This window comes from Ananas comosus, linkage group 11, assembly GCF_001540865.1.
Source record: "Ananas comosus cultivar F153 linkage group 11, ASM154086v1, whole genome shotgun sequence".
NCBI lineage: Eukaryota > Viridiplantae > Streptophyta > Magnoliopsida > Poales > Bromeliaceae > Ananas > Ananas comosus.
In genome coordinates, this window is record NC_033631.1 from 8793781 (window position 1) to 8814549 (window position 20769).

Consider the following 20769-nt stretch of genomic DNA (forward strand, 5'->3'; position numbering starts at 1 on the left):
AAATTTACGAAATTTATTTTTCTACAAATTCAAATAGTTTAGATATATTTAACGGAGTGGATCGTCGATTCGAAGCTCATCATTGAAAACAACTTATGAGTACGAGATCTCCAAACTCATTATAGATATAGTAGCCATGGCCTTATACATATATATATATAGAGGCTACTATCTATCGGAAGCACAGAGCCTTCGTGCTTCCAGCTCATTTTCGATGTTGCGACTTTCGAATTGTCGATCGGCTCTGTTATTAAACTTGATCTAGAGTATTTGAAGTATCTAGAAAATAAATTTTATGATTTTACGATATCATTTGCCTAGTGAACGAAGGGGCTCAAAATCAACGGCTGAAAATAAAAATCTTACAAAATGTAATAATATGACATTAAAATTTTAAATCAAAGATATTGATCTTGTTTTATATAGTATAAAGAATTTTCTATCAAAATTTCACGTGATTTGGATATTTCTACACCGTTAAACTTGCAAATGGCTCACTACGGCCATTGAAATTTGTTGATTTTGAGCCCATTCGATCACTAGGCAAATGATATCGAAAAATAATAAAATTTATTTTCTAGGTACTCCAAATACTCTAGATCAAGTTTAACGGAGCCGATCGACGATTCGGAAGTCGCAACATCGAAAACGAGCTGGAAGCACGGAAGGCTCCGTGCTTCCGATACCATAGTAGCCTCTCTCTCTCTCTCTAGAGAGAGAGAGAGAGAGAGAGAGAGAGAGAGAGAGAGTCTGATTACTATGCTATTAATAGTACGAAGCACTTGGTGCTATAAAGTTTTCCGCCATTAGATCTATCATTTTAATTATTTTCATCCGTTAGATCATACTATTCAACCAACCACCCACTCAACCCTAGGGGGCCCACATCATCCTTACCGCATATCTCTTAATCCAATTGCCAAAAACTTGGTAGCACTAATAACTTGATGCTATTAATAGTATATTAGTCTTGTTCTATATATATATATATATATATATATATATATATATATATATAATTGAGTTATTATACTTTTAAAAGTATCAAGTTATTATTATTATTTTTTTGAGAGATAGGTAATACGTTACCCGCTTCGTTTATTTCATTTAGAAATAAACTTAGCTGGAAATGTGAATCAACTTGGATTCGAACTTGGGACCTTAGGTACCAATCACCAAGCCCTTTTCCACTTGCTTTAGAGACAATGGTTGTACCAAGTTATTGGTGCTTGTAGATTTTTGATTGTTAGATTAAGGGATGTGCAGTTAGAATGATGTGGGAGTCTGGGACCTCTAGGATTGAGTGTGTGGTTGGTTGAATAATATAATCTAACAGATAGAAATGATAAAAAGGGTAGATCTAACAGTGTATAAAAAATTTTTCTATAAAAAATTCAACCAGTTTGGATTATTTTACACTGTTAAATAAGCAAATGGCTCATATAGGCCGTAAAAAATTATCAATTTTGCAATTCTTTGATCACTATGTAAATAAATTTTAAAATTTATAAAATTTAGTTTCTAGATAATTCAAATACTCTAGATCAATTTCAACGATTTCGGTCATCGATTCGGAATTTCTATCATCAAAACGATTTGATAGGACGAAGGTCCCTATCCTCCTAAAAGGATAGCAGCTGGATTCTCTCTAGGTTGTAGATTTCGAAATTTCAGAGAGAAACAAGTTAATTGTGATTGATCAAATAAATACTGTGTCACAAAATGCTTGTTTCTCCTCTTAATTAAGGAGATTGTATAAGTTAGAAGTTTGGAGGAATTTTGCCAGAGAATGTAAAAGTTAATTTGCCCTTTTAAGGCTAAATAGGTGTTAGTGTGTTGAGCAAATGATACGTCAAATGGTTTTTCAATGTTTAATGTGGGTGGAAGAGTAGATTCTGAATTTAATCATATTTTTCATTGCATAATATCATTTTGAATCTACTCATTTACTGTAGTGTATAGTAGCATTACTCTCCCCATTGAAAACAATATTTTAAAATTCAAAATTGGTTACTAACCCAAAAAGAATATTAGGTCATTCTACTAATTCACCTGCCATTACTTCATCAAGACCATGAATACGAGCAATGCCGTCGCCTACTTGAAGTACGGTACCGGTATTCACAATCTTTACTTCTCTATTATATTGTTCAATATGTTCACCGATAATATTACTAGTTTCGTAGGCTCGAAGGGTTACCATTAGCGTTTCTTTATTCTTTTTCAGAAGTAAAGGAAAAAAAATAATACTTAAATTGTAAACTAAAGTAAAAGTCGTTCACTAATTTAACCAGCGGTACAAATGATCAAATTAGAACCTTCAATTAGCATGTTATCATAACTTATAAAATTTTAATTTTCTATGGAAAATAATAAAAATAAATAAATATATTCTACAAAGTTTTCACAAATGTGATGATTCAAAAGTTAAAATTTTCATTCAAAACTATTTAAGAAGCTATATGAAATTTCCTTGTAGTCCACTGTGGATGGGAGATGAGGAATCTTAACTGTCAGGTGCCCGTGATCACAATAGAGATTTAGGGGGAATTTATTTCATAATTTTTATTTTTCCAACAAAATGTTGAGAAAACAAATCAAATTTACTATTTTTTCATAAAATCTAAATTCTTTTTTAAGAAAAATTACTTTTTCTAAATACAAAACGAACAGAAAATACTTTTTCAGGTAAAAAAAACTATTTTTTAAAATATTTTTGGAAAACTAAGTCGATGCCAGTAGGAGTAGGAAAAGGCGCGAAGTAGGCCCATGCGAGTCGGAAGAAGCTGATAAACTGGAAAAAAAATGAGAATTGTTGAACAAATTTTTGAGTGAGAAAGATAGTATACTATCCATTTCATTTATTTTTTTTTTAAAAAGATGAACTGAATTGTAAATGTGAAAAGACAAGACTTGAAATGTTGGACTTCAGAAACCGATCCTTAAATTCTTTACTACTTGCAGTAGAAACAATTAGCGCCAAACATGCTTTTTAACATTTGGTTATGGAGAATTTCAGATAGTATTGCAACATTCTTATTCAATTAATCCTCAGCATTGATTCCTTGGATATTCATTGATACGAATACGTAAAGCACCAAACACGGACTTAAAATACTTAAACATATAGTCTTACATGTAGTGTTCACTCAAATTACAAAATAAACACGGCACAAGCAAGCTTAATTAATTAACAAAAGATCATTCGTGCATGCATGGTGATCATCAATTAATACTTTAAGGCACGTACTCTTCTTGGTTCTCTTGGTTGTTTTGGTACTCCATTGCACCATTATCATACTCCTTACTATTCCCATATCCATACGCTTCATCTCCATATTTACCTCTCTTGTTACCAACCTGATTATCATAAACCCCATACTCCTTTTGATTACTCCCCCTCCTCGCATTCCACTTATCATTACCATTGTACGCATATCTCTCAGCGTTAACATCATAATAGTACCTCCCATTATCTAAAAACCTCGTGTCGCTCATGCCGTACCGTCGCCCCCTCTCGGTATCAAACTTGTTGTTCGCATTGTCGTATCGGTCGTTATAGTTGTTCTTTTCATCGTACCGTTCGTTCGCGAGCTCGGTGTTGGGAAAGTTTGACGGTAGATTGTTGTTACCGTTGTAGCGGCGTGCATCGTCGGAGTAAGTGGTGGTGGTCGGTGAGGATTGTTCGGGGCCGCGACCGTAGAGCCCGTAGCCGTTCTGGCTCTGCGGGGGAAGCGTCGTAGGCCCATCGATTTTTTCTGCGGTCGGCGTTGCCTCCGTGGGATCTGCGGGTCGTGTCGTCTTGTTGAAGAAGAACCGGCCTTCTCTCGCCTGTGTTCGCGAGAAGGAGAAGGAAAGGGAAAGGAAGAGGAGGAAGAACAGCTTCATGGAGGAAGCCATAAGAGGTTTTGATGGGTGTGGATGCATGATAGTGTCTCCCAAGTATGATATATATATATAGAGAGGGAGGGAGTGAGGATTAGTTAGTTAATTGGTTTCATAATTAGTCCAATAAGTAAGAAAAACTTGTTACTACATAGTACGAAGTAGCGTGATTGCGGAAAAAATTGCATTACATATAATACAAAAAATTCGCTGACCGACCATTTTTAGCGCCAGTAATAACTTGGTGGTTGGTATCTGAGGTCTTAAATTCGAATTCTAGTTGATTCACATTTCTAGCTAAGTTTATTTTTAAAAGAATAAGTGAAACTGGTAGCATGCTACGGTTCTCTTAAAAAAATGTTGAAAAAATATTTTATTTATTTATTTTTATAATATCACACTCTGCATAACATACTTTTTTTTAAAAAACTGAATAGAAAATTAGATAAAAAAAAGCATGTTTTTATATATTTTCGCTCTTACTGTATCTTATTCTATTAAAGTTAGATGGATCTTAATTAATACTAAAAAAAATGGGCCCTTAATTAATTAAAAAATGAGTGAGGGAGAAACGTAGATGATGAGAGAGGTAGGGGCGGGTGATGATGCGGGGATTGTGGAGGGGTGTGGGGTGGGGCATGCATGATGGCATGTTGGGCACGCTGCATGTGCTTTTCTGGACTTTTTTCAAAAATAATCCTGTGAAAGTTCGTATTTGCCAAACTAATTCCGTGAAATTTTTATTTGTAAAACTAATCCTTCTTTCGCCACGTGGGCGCCACGTCAGGGATTCCTCAAAAAGGCGGTGAATCGTTCACCGTCTTTGTAATTTGTTGTAAAAGCGGTGAATGGTTCACCGTCTTTAGAAGACGGTAAACCATTCACCGCCTTTAGTACAAAATTTTTCTTTCCGCCTTTTTCCCTTTCTGCTTTCTCACGTTCGTCTTTTCTGTGCCCTCGAGAAGACGGGGAACGATTCACCGTCTTATCAAGGACACCATATTATGGACTTGGAAAGATTTGCGCAGTGTAGGGATTTATACTAAAGACGGTGAATGGTTCACCATCTTATGAAGACGGTGAACCATTCACCGCCCTCACAACAAATATCAAAGACGGTGAACGATTCACCGTCTTTTTGAGGAATCCCTGACGTGGCGTCCACGTGGCGAAAGGAGGATTAGTTTCACAAATAAAAATTTCACAGGATTAGTTTGGCAAATACGAAATTTTACAGGGTTATTTTCGAAAAAAGTCCTGCTTTTCTAGAAAGCACTTCACTAATAATATGAATCAATCTGATGTAGCACCAAATTGTATAATTAGAAGAGAACTAAAATCAAAATGAAAACCAAAGCTTTTACGTTTTAGTTATTGTTCATGTATTTTATTTGCAATATTGTGTTTAGAAACTTATTCTAGCTTTCATATACGCCATCATTTACACCTCTTTTCATTTTAATTTTATTATTAGAACTAGCCTATTATACTGTTAATAGCACCGAATTATCGGTGCTATTAGGTTTTCGACTTTTGGATGAAGAGATATGTGATTGACTAGTATAATTTAACGAGTGCAAATGGTTAAAAATGTAGATCCAACGGCGAAAAATTTGATAGTACAAAATACTTGGTACTGTTGATAGCATAGTAGCCGGACTCTTATATTGTTATACAATGAAGTGCCTCTTCTACTTTTGACCCAAGATATATATTGTACTGAGAGGAAATTTCTGGTACTGAGATATTAATTCATTAAAACATGCTTAAATAGATGTTGCATAATTAACCAAAAAATCTATTTCTACATACTAATATTTGACAGTACAAATAGTAAATTTAGGAAAAAAGAAAAAAAAATCTAATAAATATTTTATTTCAAGGGAAAAAAGGCATTGGACTTTTTTGTGAAAAGGCATTGGACTCATTACAAGAATACAAGCTAGTGTTTGTTATTTTCATTTTTGAGATTGCTAAGAGCTAGCAAAGCAACTACTTTGCACACTTATTAGAAGCCAAGCGTAATGTTAATGGTTACATACACCCAAAATTTTATTCGAATCCGAATTTGAACGGGATAGATTTATCTGATGCTAAACAAATATGATTACAAATATGAATATAAAAAAAACCCGATGAATTTAAATTACTGGATGTTGATTTTTCCATTTCCGACCCGAACCCAAATCTAATCCAAGTCAGAATTAATTTTATATATTGTGTAATGTATATAAATTTTTATATTATATTTGCACTTGCATTATAAAAATTTAAATTTTAATATAATATATTTTGAAATATGATAAAAAAATAATTATTTCAAATTTGAGTTTTCGAATTTAGATTTCGGATTTGGGTTTTCGAAAAATCAGCCCCGAATTAATCTGATCCATTGACATCCCTAATCAAAAACTTCTTCGCGTCTTCATGTTTTTCTCTCTCTCTCTCTCTCTCTCTCTAAACTTAGCTAATTATCACTTTGCATTTATAGCCTTTTTCTTTTTGCAAATGTTGTCTGCAAATTTATATGTACAAGAATGAATGAATTTTTTTTCTTGTCACGCAATTTTTTTTTCCTTGCAAATTTATATTTACATGAATGAATTTTTTTTCTTATCACGCAATTAAGCGTCATTGTAGACAGACACAAGTTGAACACCATATCATAAATAAATTACTGCTTTTTTTTTTTTGACTTATTAGTCCACACACTATTAAGGAAAAAAGAATACAGTAGTCCGCATATTGCTAAAGTAAAAAAAATACAGTAAATGATTCATCGTGTTTATATACGGTGATTAAATTACGATACTTAACTTGAAATTTCAACGTGAGGCTTGTGCAACAAGAAGGAGTATTTCTTACAAATATAAATTTACCAGAATTATTTGCAAAATAATAATAATAATAATAATAATAATAATAATAATAAGAGGGGGCGGAATGCTAAAAAAGCCCCTAATGTGTCAGTGTATATCAAACTGCAACCATTTTCAACACCAAACTCCTCCCCGTCATTTACGCTGGTTATTAGATATTAGATAATATATAATATATTGTATTTTGAGACATTGGTCAAAAGGGTGGGCACCAACTTGGTCATTTTGTCAACCACAAATTTTGGCTCAAATTCACCAGCTAATTAAATGCTACTTAACTTTTGTGCGTGCTTTTGTCAACATTTATAGGTTTTAGTTGTTATTTAATAGCATCCTATGGTGCAGATGAAGTTTTTTTTCATATAAATACACATTCAAACAGATTCTTGAACTTTTTACTGCCCTACTTATTATATATTTGCGTGTTTTGTTTTTTTGTTTTTTTTTTTTTGCACGCTATCCGCTTCATTTACTTCATTTAGAAATAAACTTAGCTGAAAATGTGAATCAATTAGGATTCGAACTTGAAACCTCGGATACCAACCACCAAATCTTTTGTCATTTGCTCTAGGAATGGTCGGTAAAAAACTTCCTTTTCTCACTTGCAGACAACATTATTATTGAGTCGTAGATGCACATGATAGTCAATTTTTGTTTGTCTACAAATTTTTGACCAACGAGGGTAAGAATTATAGAAAAATTTTAGTAAGGAGCTTTTCAACGACACTTCATTAAGAAGCTTTAATTTATCATTACATGTCATATTTATTTCTATCTATGAATTATAATTCTTCCTTCTAAAATTATTTTTAAAAATTTAGTATTTAAATATTATTCAACAAATTATTGAATGGAGATAAAACTAACAAGTAACAATAGATCCGAGGCTTCCCAACGAGGCATTATTGGGGATCTCCCTACTAATGTTTTATCCGAGAATTATAGGTGATGTAATGAATTATTTAAGTAAGAGCAAACGATTTGAATATATATAAAATATTAAAAATATTATTCTTTGACTCTTTAAAGTTTTTAAAAATTTATTTCATTTTTTTTTAATGTAGAGTTAAAGCAAAAAGTTCTGAGTTTTGTAAAGTAATTGAAAGAAAAAAAGAAAACAAAGGTCATGGTTTTAATTTCTCAAACTCTAACAAAGGCCATAGAGTGTATATCTAGTTTTCTTTCTCAACTTCCTACATTCAATAATTATTATTATTAAATATAAGAAANTTAAAAATTTATTTCATTTTTTTTTAATGTAGAGTTAAAGCAAAAAGTTCTGAGTTTTGTAAAGTAATTGAAAGAAAAAAAGAAAACAAAGGTCATGGTTTTAATTTCTCAAACTCTAACAAAGGCCATAGAGTGTATATCTAGTTTTCTTTCTCAACTTCCTACATTCAATAATTATTATTATTAAATATAAGAAATTATGTACATATGATCATCTAGGCTATTTATTTAGTTTATGAATCGAGCATGCCAAGGTATGTACATTAGGTCAATTTTAAAAGTGTAGCTCCTGATACCATCTTTACATTGAAAAATTTTATATCTACGGATCATACAAATAGTATCAATCTTGGGAGCTAGGTTGCTATACTATCAGTAGTACAGAGGTCTCCATGCTGCATTCCAAGTTGTTTTCAATAATGCTTGCTTCCAAATCAACGATCGGCTTCGTTAGATTTGATCTACACTATTGAAAGTATTTGAAAACTAAATTTTTATAATTTTTCGACATTATTTGGCTAGCGATCAAAAGGTCTTAAAATTGATAATTTTAATGGTCAACGTGATACGTTTGTTAATTTAATGGTGTAAAACAATTCAAATCTGATGATATATTTTGTAGCATTTTTTTTTTTCACTATCTAGAGTAAAATCAGTACATCTGATTTTAAATTTAAGTCTTTTATCATCATTTTTTTATAAAATTTTTATTTTCAGTAGTTTATTTTTAGACTACTCGTTTGATAAGTAAATAATGTCGAAAAATTATAAAACTTAGTTTTCACATACTTTCAATATTATATATAAAGTTTAACAGAGTCGACCGTCGATTTGGATGCTGCATTATTGAAAACAACTTAGTAGCACCGAGACGTTCGTATTACTGATAGTATAGCAGTCAGACTCCAATCTTGATGAAGCACATTTTTAAGTGTAAAATATGGGAAATAGAGTTAAGAATTGAGAAGTAAAGATTAGATTGAACTACTTTTCACTATAAAAACTAATAATAAGATGTTAATTTTCATGATACATACACCAATAGAAAATGTGTAAAAACAAAAAAAATCTTATTTAAGATACTCTCTCTAGCATTTTAGGCAGTTATAGATCATTGTTTCCTCCTTAAAATGCGAGAATATCCTCCCCTCTTTGCTATAAATAAACTTTAAAAAAATTAACAAAACCCCAATTCTTCAAAAAGATTAAAGANCTTTAATCTTTTTGAAGAATTGGGGTTTTGTTAATTTTCATGATACATACACCAATAGAAAATGTGTAAAAACAAAAAAAATCTTATTTAAGATACTCTCTCTAGCATTTTAGGCAGTTATAGATCATTGTTTCCTCCTTAAAATGCGAGAATATCCTCCCCTCTTTGCTATAAATAAACTTTAAAAAAATTAACAAAACCCCAATTCTTCAAAAAGATTAAAGAAATAAGAAAAAAAAAAAAGTAAAGGAAAGATAAAAAATTGCCTAACTAATGCTAGGAGAAAATAGGAAAAGAGAAAAGAGAAGCACAGGAAGGAAGGATTAGAATGCAGGAAACGAAATGAAAGAGAGAAAGCCCTGCAGGCATGGTTGATTGCAGGCCCCTGGGATTCTTGATAGGCTTGCCCTTTGCTCTTCTTTCATTGATTATCTCCTTGTTCGGCGTCGCCGTATGGATCGTCGGGTAACTCTTCTTCTTTCAGAATTTGTTAAATATAAAAATATATAAACATCGTTCTCTAACAGCTTAAATTTTTACAGTGCAACAGTTATTTCTAATTTTCTCCCATTTAATTTAAGTCCACGTTATGGGTCTTGCAAATTAAAAGTCTCGAGTTCAGACGTGAGTAAAAGTGTTAAATATAAAAATATTGAATCACAAAATTGTATATTTAATTACTTTTCTAAAGTTTAGATTATTGCGTATAATATCAGTTTATTTGCGCATATTTTTATTTTACTTTATTTCTACATTGTCTCCTACAAACCACAAACCTAATAAAACGTTTCTTTTCTATCTATTTTTCTTTGAAGGTATTTCATAGCTTCATATGCGAAAAGCCAAATTTCATTAACCCACTTTTTTAAATTTAGAATGCGAACTAATAAAAAAAATACTGGTATACCAGACCACGAAGAATTAGTTTTTTTTTTTTTTTTAAAAAAAAACAGCAATATCAAACGAGACCTAAATTTTAGAAAAGTAAATATACAATTTCTTAAACTTTGCAAATAATATATATGTCTAATGCACCTCTTTGTTAAGATTGAATCTTCGTTAAACCCTAAATATTGCTTCTTCTTCTTTTTTATTATTATTATTTTTTTGCAGAACATTAGTGGCTATGATATGCCCGTGCTGTGTGTGCTTCGCTTGGATAGCAAATTTAGCTATCGATCTCATTCAGATCCCCGTAAACGTTATGCAGTGCTTTATTGATCAAATACCGTGCTAATTAAACCTTCTTACACAGTCAAAAAAAAAAAATTCTCATTTTTTATTTCTTTTTTTTTTTAAAAAAAAATTTACACTGGGGAAAACCATGTGTTAATTCATGTAAGAGATATGCTCCTGATGGTGTAACGGGGCTCTTTTAACTGTGACTGTTGGAATATCATGTGTAAATTAAATTAAGGAAAAACTTGATCCCTGTAGTTTAACATTTTCTCACTTTAGTATTCTATGATTTAAAGTGTATCACTTTCATACTTTGTGATTTTATTTTTCTCTTTTTGTTATACTCTCTACTAAATTTTTTTTGTTAAATCGGTGACAAAGTTAAAACTAAAAGATACTAAAGTAAATATTTGATAAATTATAGGTAGGTATCTGAAGTTTTTTATATGTGATTTAACGAAAAGTTAACGGAGGGGCTAACGAAAAGAGAAAAATAAAACTATAGGGGTACTAAATTGATACACTTTAAATCACTGGATAATAAAGTGAAAAAGTATGGAATTACATGAATGGTATTTGAAGTTTACCCAGCTAATATGTTATTAAATTAATATGTTTGGTCGAATTATTATGGAAATTATTTTATGCTCATTGCTTCGATTCATATATACCTTAAATTCGATGTGAGAGGCTAATAAATTGCAAAACAATTCGACTTGTTTAGACTCCTGCACATTTCTAAACATACTATAACTAAGATAGTAAGATCTAAACTTATGTGTTTTTAGAAGTACAATGGTCTCCGCATTATCAAGTTGTTTTCAATGTTAGAATTTCTGAATCAACAATCGATTTCGTTAAATTTATAAATAAATTTTGTGATCAAAGAAGCCCAAACTCAACAATTTCAATAGTTGTAATAAGCCGTTTGTAAGTTTAATAATATAAAAATATTCAAATCATGTAAAATTTTGATAGAAATATTTTTATACTATATAAAACATGATTAATAATTTTGATCTAAAATTTTAATATCATATCATCATTTTTGTAAGATTTTTATTATAGCTGCTGATTTCGAGCTATTTATATCACTAGATAAATGAAACCGAAAAAAATAGTATTAAAATTTATTTTTTAGTTCGTAATTTAGTGAAAAAAAAAAATTCCTAACCAGGTGAATTTCATTATGGGCTATCATAAGGCCTGGGAAAAACCCAGATGGTGTCGGTTCTGTGTCGGTTTCGGATTGGGGCCGAAAGCCTGGATTAGATCTAAAATGACCGTATTCGCTGGATCAATTGTTGATATCGGATCGTGTTAAACATGGACCCGACCCGAATATTTGTGGGCCTCTCTAGTTCAATTAGCTAGACCGGATGGGCCGGGCTCACAGACGGAAAATATTGTCTCCACCTGGTCTACCACGTCATCAGTGGACCGTGTAAGGCCTCCACCATCAATCACCAATTTCATTTTTTAAAAAAAAAAACAATTGCCAAAAAAAGAAAAGATGTACAAGGATCTCCACTTTTTTCTTACATTGCAAACAAATGTTTAATTTGGCAATTAGACTTTAAATTTTATTAGATAATATACTCTTTTCTCAAGCGATGTTATTATTAATTTTTTTTTAAGGAAGCATCTTATTCAATTTATTAATATTTTAGAAATAAATTTAGTGAAAAGTATAAAGTAATTAGTTTTTGAAATTGGGACCTCGGATACCAAATGTGAATTCCTTTGCTAACTATGCTCAAGATGGTCTTATTGATTGCATTACAGGGCACTAGTAAAATTATCCGCGCATTGCGGCGGAATGATATTATAGAAGACAAAATATAAACAAAATAAAAATTTTAAATTTTTTTGACTTACATGAGACTTCAATAAATACAAATAGAATATATAAAACAGATATAGGCATAGATGTAGTAAATTTATAATTTTAGTAAATAAATTACATATAACAATAATGAAAGAAGCAACAAAAGAGTTTCTACCCCATACACACTTTGATCGCGTCGTCGACATTTGGCAGGCGAATCCCGATTTTTACGTCGCCTTCGTCGCTAGTGTCGAGCTCCTTCCTAGTCACGATCATGTCTATCCCGTATAAATACTCCCACACTCGCTGCTTCTTCCCTTTTACTGACTCCAAATCCATCATCACTTCCTTCTGCTGAGCCCGGCTGCGATCTTCGGAACCTTAATTTCAATCCACACACAACTTTAAAAGAACAGAAAAAGAATTTTAAAAAGTTACAAAACATGAATCCTTCTTGTGCGCTGAGAAAAAAAAAAGGAAAAAGAAAACAATATGAGAAAAAAAAGTATGAAAAAATTTTATTTTACTCATTTGTTCTTATAGAATCTATTTATTTAGCTGACTAACCATATAAATATATTAATTGAGAGGTGGGGGTTAGAAAGGTGAAGCATTGGATGAAGGTGGAACCATGTAAACACATTAATTGAGAGGTAGGGATTAGGAAGATGAAGTATTGGGTGGAGATGGAACTATATAAACACATTAATTGAGAGGTAGGGGGTTAGAAAGATGAAGTATTGGATAGAGATGAGAGTGGGAGGATGGAAGGCAAGGTTGAAGGAGGATTCGCCATGTGGCAAAAGTTTATGAAAAATAATGTATAGACTAGTTAAGGTGACCCGCGCGTTGCGGCGGATAGTTTATTCGACAGTAATTTATTACAGTTATTAATATTTTTTTTTTCAACTATGCATTAAGTGAAAGTGTATCAAATTTGTGAATTTGAAATTTAATAAAGTAACATGGCTTAATTTAAAGTAATTTATTGCTACGAAATCTAAGAGATTTGAAAATTTTATATAAAAGAAAATAATAAGAAAAAAAAACTTTAAAATACTGGAAAGGTTTATAAAAAAAAATGCATTGGAAATTAAAAAAAACAAAAAGAATTTAAGTAATTGAATAGCCAATAAGATAGATGTTAGTTTTATAAATTTGCCAACATATAAATAGTTCATATTTGTAGAATATTTGTAGAAATATGTTTATTAGATTCAAACACATCAATGAGCTTTTCAGCATAAGAGATTAAAAATTACTAAAAGTTTTTCCAAAAAAATAAAATATTTATCGAAATCATTAATTAGATTCAGCCACACTAATGATCTTTTCAGACTCCAAAAATATTTAGCAAAAGTTGCAAACTTGTGACTCGGTAATTTTATCTCCCCTAGAGATCTCAACATCGGGATACACACAAAGCAATCCGTCGTCTTCCACAAAAATACCATATATCGGCACCGCGACAGAGAACCGATGGCAAATGTCACGCAACAATTTCCGAAAACCCTTCGTCTTCGACAGGAATACCATATATCGGCACCATAATAGAGAACCGATGGCAAATGTCGCACAACAATTCTTAGAAACCCGTCGTCTTCGATAGGAATATCATATATCGGCACCGTGACAGAGAACCGATGGCAAATATCACGCAACAATTCTTAGAAACCCGTCGTCTTTGATAGGTATCGGCACCGTGACAGAGAACCGATGGCAAATATCACGCAACAATTTTCGAAAACTAATTCAGAATACTAAAGCCGACATCACTGCACATGGGAAAAAAAAGCAATCCTTCAAATATTAAAAACCGTCATCATCGCCACCATTGATTTCACACAAATTTTGTTCCATCAGCATTTCAGTAGAAATATTGGGTCTTCAAGAATAATTATCAGATAATAGCATGTCTTTTTTCTATTAAATACTCAGTCATAACTAATCCACCACTGCTCGGAAGTATGGGTGCACCTGGTGCATCTATACAGGTGCACCATAAAATTAAATTTTAAATTTTTAGTTTTTAAAATTATAATTTTATGTAATAATTTATTTTTTTTTCAAAACTAAATAGAAATTAGATATCATTGTAGAAATTAAAATTTTAAACTCTATTTGGTTTTGAAAAAAAAAATAGGAATAATAAAAATTTTTCATGCTATTCCACGAAAAAAAAAATATTTTAAAATTTTAATTTTCTATTTCAACAATTATGAATTATAGACCATATAAATTTTAAATCATAACATAGATGCTAACATATTAAGTTACAATTTTAAAAAATTTAAAAAATTACAATTATAGTGCATCTGGTACAGATGCACCAGGTGCACCCAGAAAGTTTTATTTTTTTTCTGCTCTCCCCATTATTGGGAGAGCGGTGGTGGATGGGCGCCGCGTGGCGCCTGTGCCATGTGGCGCCCATCCGGCACCGTGTCCAAACTAATTCCCATCATAGAATTATTGTCCCCTCGGCTGTTGTTCGATCTTGTTGGATTCTGCCCTCCTCTACCCTAATACTTTGACGCTCCTCCTTTCTTCTTCGCCTCCCTGGTTCTTGTGGTTGTGGCTGCCACGGGGTGTTACAGTCATCTACCTCTGCTCGTCCTCCCATCAACCTAGAGGTCCTGGCTGGCCCTTCAAAAACTCTCTTTAGATGATGGATTCTTTTCCTTCTCGATCGCTTTCTCCTCCTTCGCTTCTTCATCGAAAGCGGAAGAGGACGAGCGGCGAGAGCGGTACAGAGGTGAGCCTCTCCACCCGGCTTATGCCTATTTCGGGATGTTTTCGTGAGTTTTTGTTTTTTTTTTTCCCAAATATATATATATATATATAAAGTTTTGGCCTGTTGGTAAAAATCCGTGTTTTTAGTGCCAAACCGAGCGAGATCGAATCAGCAAGTTGCCGGATCACTTGCTGGCCTGCATCCTGGAGCGAACCGATGTGAGGACGGCTGTGGCGACGAGCTTGCTGTCGAGGCGGTGGAGGTGCGTCTGGAAGTCGCTCGTAGACTTCAAGTTCGTTAAGGAGCCGATCCTCGGCCGCCGGGCGGGGCCGCCGTCCTCTGCAGAGTCTCGACGAGACCCGGCAATCAGGCGGCATCGTGTCTTCTCGAAATGCGTCAGCGGTTTTCTGGGGTTGAAGGATGGCCCTCCGACGATCAGGAAACTCTCTCTTGAATTTTCAGCTAAGAAGAAAGATTTAGCGATGGTCGATGGATGGATACGCTCTGCTCTCGAGAAGGGTGTGCACGAACTCAAGCTCAAGCTCGGTCCTAACCTAACCGAGGAGTATATTTTCCCTCCGCTGTCCTTGAACGGCGGGGAATACTCGCTGACCAAGTTAAAACTCAGCGGGTGCTCATTACACAACCACGCTGGTTTTAGCATGTTTGGCTCTTTATCGAGCCTTTCTTTAGAAGATATGGACATTTCTAAAGATGATATGCAAGGTGTGCTTCAGAATTGCAGGCGTCTAAAGAGCTTATGCCTTGCTGACTGTTCGTTTAGCGGCGCTGATTTAAGTATAGCCTCTCCAGATTTGCAGCTCAAGGAGTTGGCAATAGTCGATTGTGAGCAAATCCGTATCATAGAACTCTCTGCTCCTAGGTTGGAACGGCTGCAGTACATGGGGCAATACACACCAATGCTGTTTACATCTGTTCCTCATCTGGATCATGTTTGGCTAAAGTACGCCAATCCCGCTGGTACCAACTACATTTTGCGAAAGCTTTCAACTGATCTCCCACGCTCTAGAAATCTGAATCTATTTTTTCAGAGTTACGTGGTGGGTAATAATTAATTACATGTTTATTATTCTAATTGATGCACTTTCTTTCTATTCCTTACATTTTCTCTCTGGTTGCGTGTGTACAGGATGTGAAAGTACCTTGCCTTCCTGCCTGCTTTGGCAGCCTCAAGAATTTGACTGTCAATGTTGATATAAATTCTAAGACGGATCTTCTTTGGATGGCTATACTGTTGGAGGCTGCGCCATTCTTGGAGACCCTTCAAACATCCGTAAGCTTCTGTCCTGAATCCACATCACTTATCCTAGCATTTTTTTCATGCCTCACCTTCACGGTACTTAATGTTAGGTATTGATTTTCCGCATCTTGTTTGACTAACTTGGACAAAATTCGAGACAAACTTTAGCTTATACATAGCCGTAACGTTTCTTTTCCAATGTTATTTTGGTTACAAAGAAAATCTTGTGAGAGGCAACAAGGAAGATGACGATCAGCGAGAAGAAGTGTGATGTCTGGCACATTAATACTTAGCAGTGTTGCCTTCTGAGCGATAGGTCTATGGGTCTATGAGGCACATCAATACTTAGCAGTCGTGCATTTTTTATGTGCGCCTTCCCCTTTCGTAATGCTGATCTTGCCCTTACTTTCACCTATAGGCAGATCCCTTTCCTGATCAATTAATATTTTACTTATTTTAATGCTCCCTCTGCCATGTGATCTTTTTTTAAAAAGATCTTGAAGCATGCATTAACAAAACTTTTTTACTTCATTCTGTTGTTGATCTTCACTGGACGGTTAAATTGCCTCATCACGTTGTACTTCGTTTATAATTTATTTATAGTAAGTACTTTATGCTTGCTTTTAGGCACATATTCAATCTGTTTTACATATATCCTAATTATGAATGAAAGCAAAAGACTTGATCTCTCTTTAATCTTTAGTGTTTACTGGGTTCATTTTCTGAGTTACTACTAGGACATTCACTGTTTCTCTAGTTGCGCCTCTAGCTAGAGCATGTTAAAGCTACTATTGTGGCATGACTGTATTGATTCTTAAGTATATCGACATATAAAAGCTGTATGAATGTAGTGAAAAAGAGCCTGTAAAGAAGAGCTTAAGTTATAAAAACAAAATTTAACCCTGGAGAGGTAGGGAGGGAGGGAGGGAGGGAAGAACATGTTAACGACCTTGTAGTGGCTGAAATTGTAGCTATTGAATTTTATTCTTTGAGCAGCCCTAAATCCTAATTCAGTTGAGCTAGATGCTAGGGCCATCGCCCCTCATCAGGGCCTAATTAAGCGATCATGGCCTTAAATTTCTGTCATTATGAAGAGATTGATCTTGTCCAAGTAAAAAAGGACCCTTCTCTGTAATAAAGTGCAATAGCTTTTGCTTTTTCGGAAGACAGCAGAATCCCTGTGTATAAGGAGGCTCTTAAATTGTGGAGATGGAACAAATGTAATGAAGGTAACTGTACCCTGACAACGTAATGTTATTTACAGTGATTCAGACTCATCATGCATTGGTTGCAATTTACCAAATTATGCTACGTTGAGACCTGCTACCTCTAGTCAGAGACTAGAAAGAGAAATAGATGGTAGAGCGGGAAGGATGGTTTCAAATTTCTATTTGTTTTTGTCTCACCGGTGCAGCAAGAGCCTGTGAAGGTAGCAATTTCTCCTCATGGAAGGGCTTCCAAACAAAAAAAAATTTTGAAATAGTATGACGGCATCCCTATTACTGCATGTTTGGTCCCATTTGATGATTTTGTATCTCATGGCATGGATAGCATGGGCTGTTAGCTGAAATGAAGGTAGCCAGACCAGACCTTTGGAGAAAAAGTATGAAAATTACAGCCTAAATTCGTAAAAATCGGAAAAAAGGAACTTCTTAGTTTTATCTCTAGGTTCAAAGTTTGGTAGTCTGGCATGCTTCACTTGCGTCGGTAGTGGTCATCATCGAAGTTTTCCATTATAAATAATTTGTAGTGTCGGCATTTTCCCCTCATTATATGTGTGTTGTTTACTTCGTTAATTTACCATCATTTTGATGTTGAGCTTGCCACATGCAATTTTCTACGTGTAGAGCAATCGATAAATTGAAGGTTTGAACTCTTGGTTTGGGTTGAAGAATTTAATAAATGCTAGACAGAAGTTTATATTATTTTGCTGTAGCAAGTTTTATCCGCTTATAAGAGCAGTAAAAAATAAATCTTTTAGCTGTATTGAAACTCTGTAGGCAATAGACAGTGTGGAAAACTTAAAACTAGATAGTCACCAGATGTAGTGCTTTTCCTTCAACAACATATAGATTGCTATGGAGATTATTACTATTTTGAATGTGGGGTAATTATGCGTGTTATTACCATGCTCTTCTGCACAATTATTACTATTTTGAACGTGAGGTAATTATGCGTGTTATTACCATGCTCTTCTGCACAATATCTGGAACTAATTTTTAATTGATTCAAAGATGAATGAGCTACATCGGATATAAATTAGTTATGTAGGGTTCAACATTGTGCTTTGTTTATAACTTGCTAGCAAGTAGAATTTCTCTTGTTAGGAACATAGCTGTGCTAAGACGTTTCAACTGAGTTAATAGTTTTGGCGATTATAGAATAATCTAAGGCCACCCACTTTCAGTTGTTTGAAAAACTAGATCATGTCACAGTGCTGCTTCTCTTAGAAGCAAGCCTAAGTAACTTATTAAAACACAGTAGCGAAAATTTCAACTAAGATTTGTAATGTATTGATTGAAAGTTGACGTTGATTAGTTCAGTAAGTATTGACCTAAGAAGAACAGTATTTTACAGGCAGAATTAATTGCATACAATTTTAATAGCTGTATTCAGCTGAATAGTGTTTTGAAGTCTAAATCATAGTCTCTTCTTCAGAAATTTGATCCATTAAAACATGCTTCATTTTTGTAAATTGGAAATTTTGTATGTATAGTGACGTGTTAAATGACAAACTCTTATTCTGATGTGTGCGGTTGTCATTATCTCTTTTCATGAGGCATGAACTGGTCGTGTGTATACTTTTTATTTGTTTTCTCATGTCAAACTAATTACATTACATAACAAAATATTGATGCGGTAAAGAAAAACTTGTTTCAAGGTTCCTCCCTCCTTCTATTTTCTTACAATTAATAGTTGTTAGATTTGACATTAGGGGTGTGTACATCACAAAAAATTAGTTCACATATATATCTGCATTCCCTGTTGATATGAACAACCTAATAGTAATTTTAAAGAAGCAATAAATCTGGCCTTGTGAGTGTCTGCATTTGAATCTTTCTCGATACCACAACCATTTTCTTATTTTTTGATGGATGATGTTGGGGGCGCATAAGAGTTGTATGCGGGAATAGTCTACATGATACAGATGATAGATGAAGGCCCCAGCAATCCGGTGATTCGAATCACCCTTTACCATGCCGTGGTTTACGCTTGGTCTGACATGGGAGATTCATGCGATTGTTGTCTTGTGTTTGTTGACTACAGCACCCTAACCTCTGCAGTTTTATCTTTTGCATCTGCTAACTAGTTATTTGAATTCTACTGTTGCACTGCTCTAGAAATAGCATGCAATTCGCTAGGTAAAGTAACTCGAGTCTTGACGGAGTGATTATTTGCTTTTCTGGTTACAGGTTAAGACTTCTGACAGTTATTGTAGTCGCTCAACGATACCATGGAAGCCTTCTGATTTTGTGCACCATCATTTGGTGGAGGTGAAGATGTATAATTTCGAAGGGTATTGTGGCGAGATGGCCTTCGCTCGGCTGTTGTTGGCGAAAGCTGTAGACCTCAGGTCGATGACATTTAATCGTGATAATCTGTTTGCTACGCCTCGGTGGAAAATGCTGTATTATAAATTTTCTAAACAGTGGACGGAACAGCAAACTTCTGTTCTTTTAAAGCAGCTTACGGAAGGAATCTCTACGAGTGCTAGTCTGGTTTTCCGCTAGCGTGATCGGCCATTAGGGGACAAAGGCAATAACTATATATTTATTTATACATATATTAGGTGTGAGGCAGTAACTATTTATTTATTTATTTATGCATAAACCAGTTTGTCTATGCTAGGAGTCATGTGGGGTGTATTATGGTCTTAGATCATTTTTGGCGACTTGATTTCTTGCTAGTAGTTTGAAAATCATAATACTTTAATTTTAAATAGCTTATTATAAAAAAGATATACGAAGTACCTGTATGATTAAAATATTTTTGTTTTGATTCTTTTGAGGGAATACTTTGAATTGAAAATTTGTTTCAATGCAATTTGTTTGAGAAAATAATTGAAATTTAGTTTACAATTCGGTCCGACTGGGTCATGCTTCGGACCCAGTTTACTCTCTGAAATCTGGGCCTGTTCCGGATTAGACATGATTAGATTATCTCTTATGTTGTGTGATTTAGTTTCCATGCATTCCTATAGTAAATTAGTTATTTCTCATGGAGCAAAGAAAAATGTGCTTTTTCTTCAGTTTACTAAGCTGTGTTTCTGCATCAATATGAAGACCATCTCTCTAATATTAATATTAATAATTAATAATTAATAATATTAATTAAAAGGCAAATCTTTTTGTTAATTATGAAAAGAGGAGAATATTGAAAGATACGTGGGCTATTTGTTCATATTTCATAAATTAAAAAAATTCTGACTAGTCAATTAACGGCATTTCTTAAATTTTCATATGGATTCTTGGTAGGAGGTGAGTGTTGTGCGTGTGTTTATCTTTGAAGATGTATCCGTGAGTAGAAAGTATTGTACGCATGTCATAGCAAAAATAATAGGTA

At 33.7% G+C, this 20769-nt stretch overlaps 2 protein-coding genes across 3 annotated transcripts; one reads left to right on the forward strand and one right to left on the reverse strand.

The window, feature by feature from the left end:
• On the reverse strand, window positions 3238–3900 carry LOC109717135 (protein E6-like). The gene has a single exon (XM_020242808.1). The coding sequence runs from the start codon at window positions 3898–3900 to the stop codon at window positions 3238–3240; it is 663 nt and encodes a 220-aa protein (XP_020098397.1).
• LOC109717861 (F-box protein At5g03100-like) lies at window positions 14712–20163 on the forward strand. Of its 2 annotated transcripts, none has more exons than XM_020243807.1 (4): window positions 14712–14966; window positions 15092–16006; window positions 16096–16239; window positions 19620–20163. In XM_020243807.1, exons 1-4 carry the CDS (start codon window positions 14877–14879, stop codon window positions 19935–19937), a joined length of 1467 nt encoding a protein of 488 aa, XP_020099396.1. In that variant the 5' UTR covers window positions 14712–14876; the 3' UTR covers window positions 19938–20163. The 2 variants fall into 2 exon arrangements, with proteins under 2 accessions (XP_020099396.1, XP_020099397.1); XM_020243808.1 differs by lacking the exon at window positions 19620–20163 and adding an exon at window positions 17370–19041.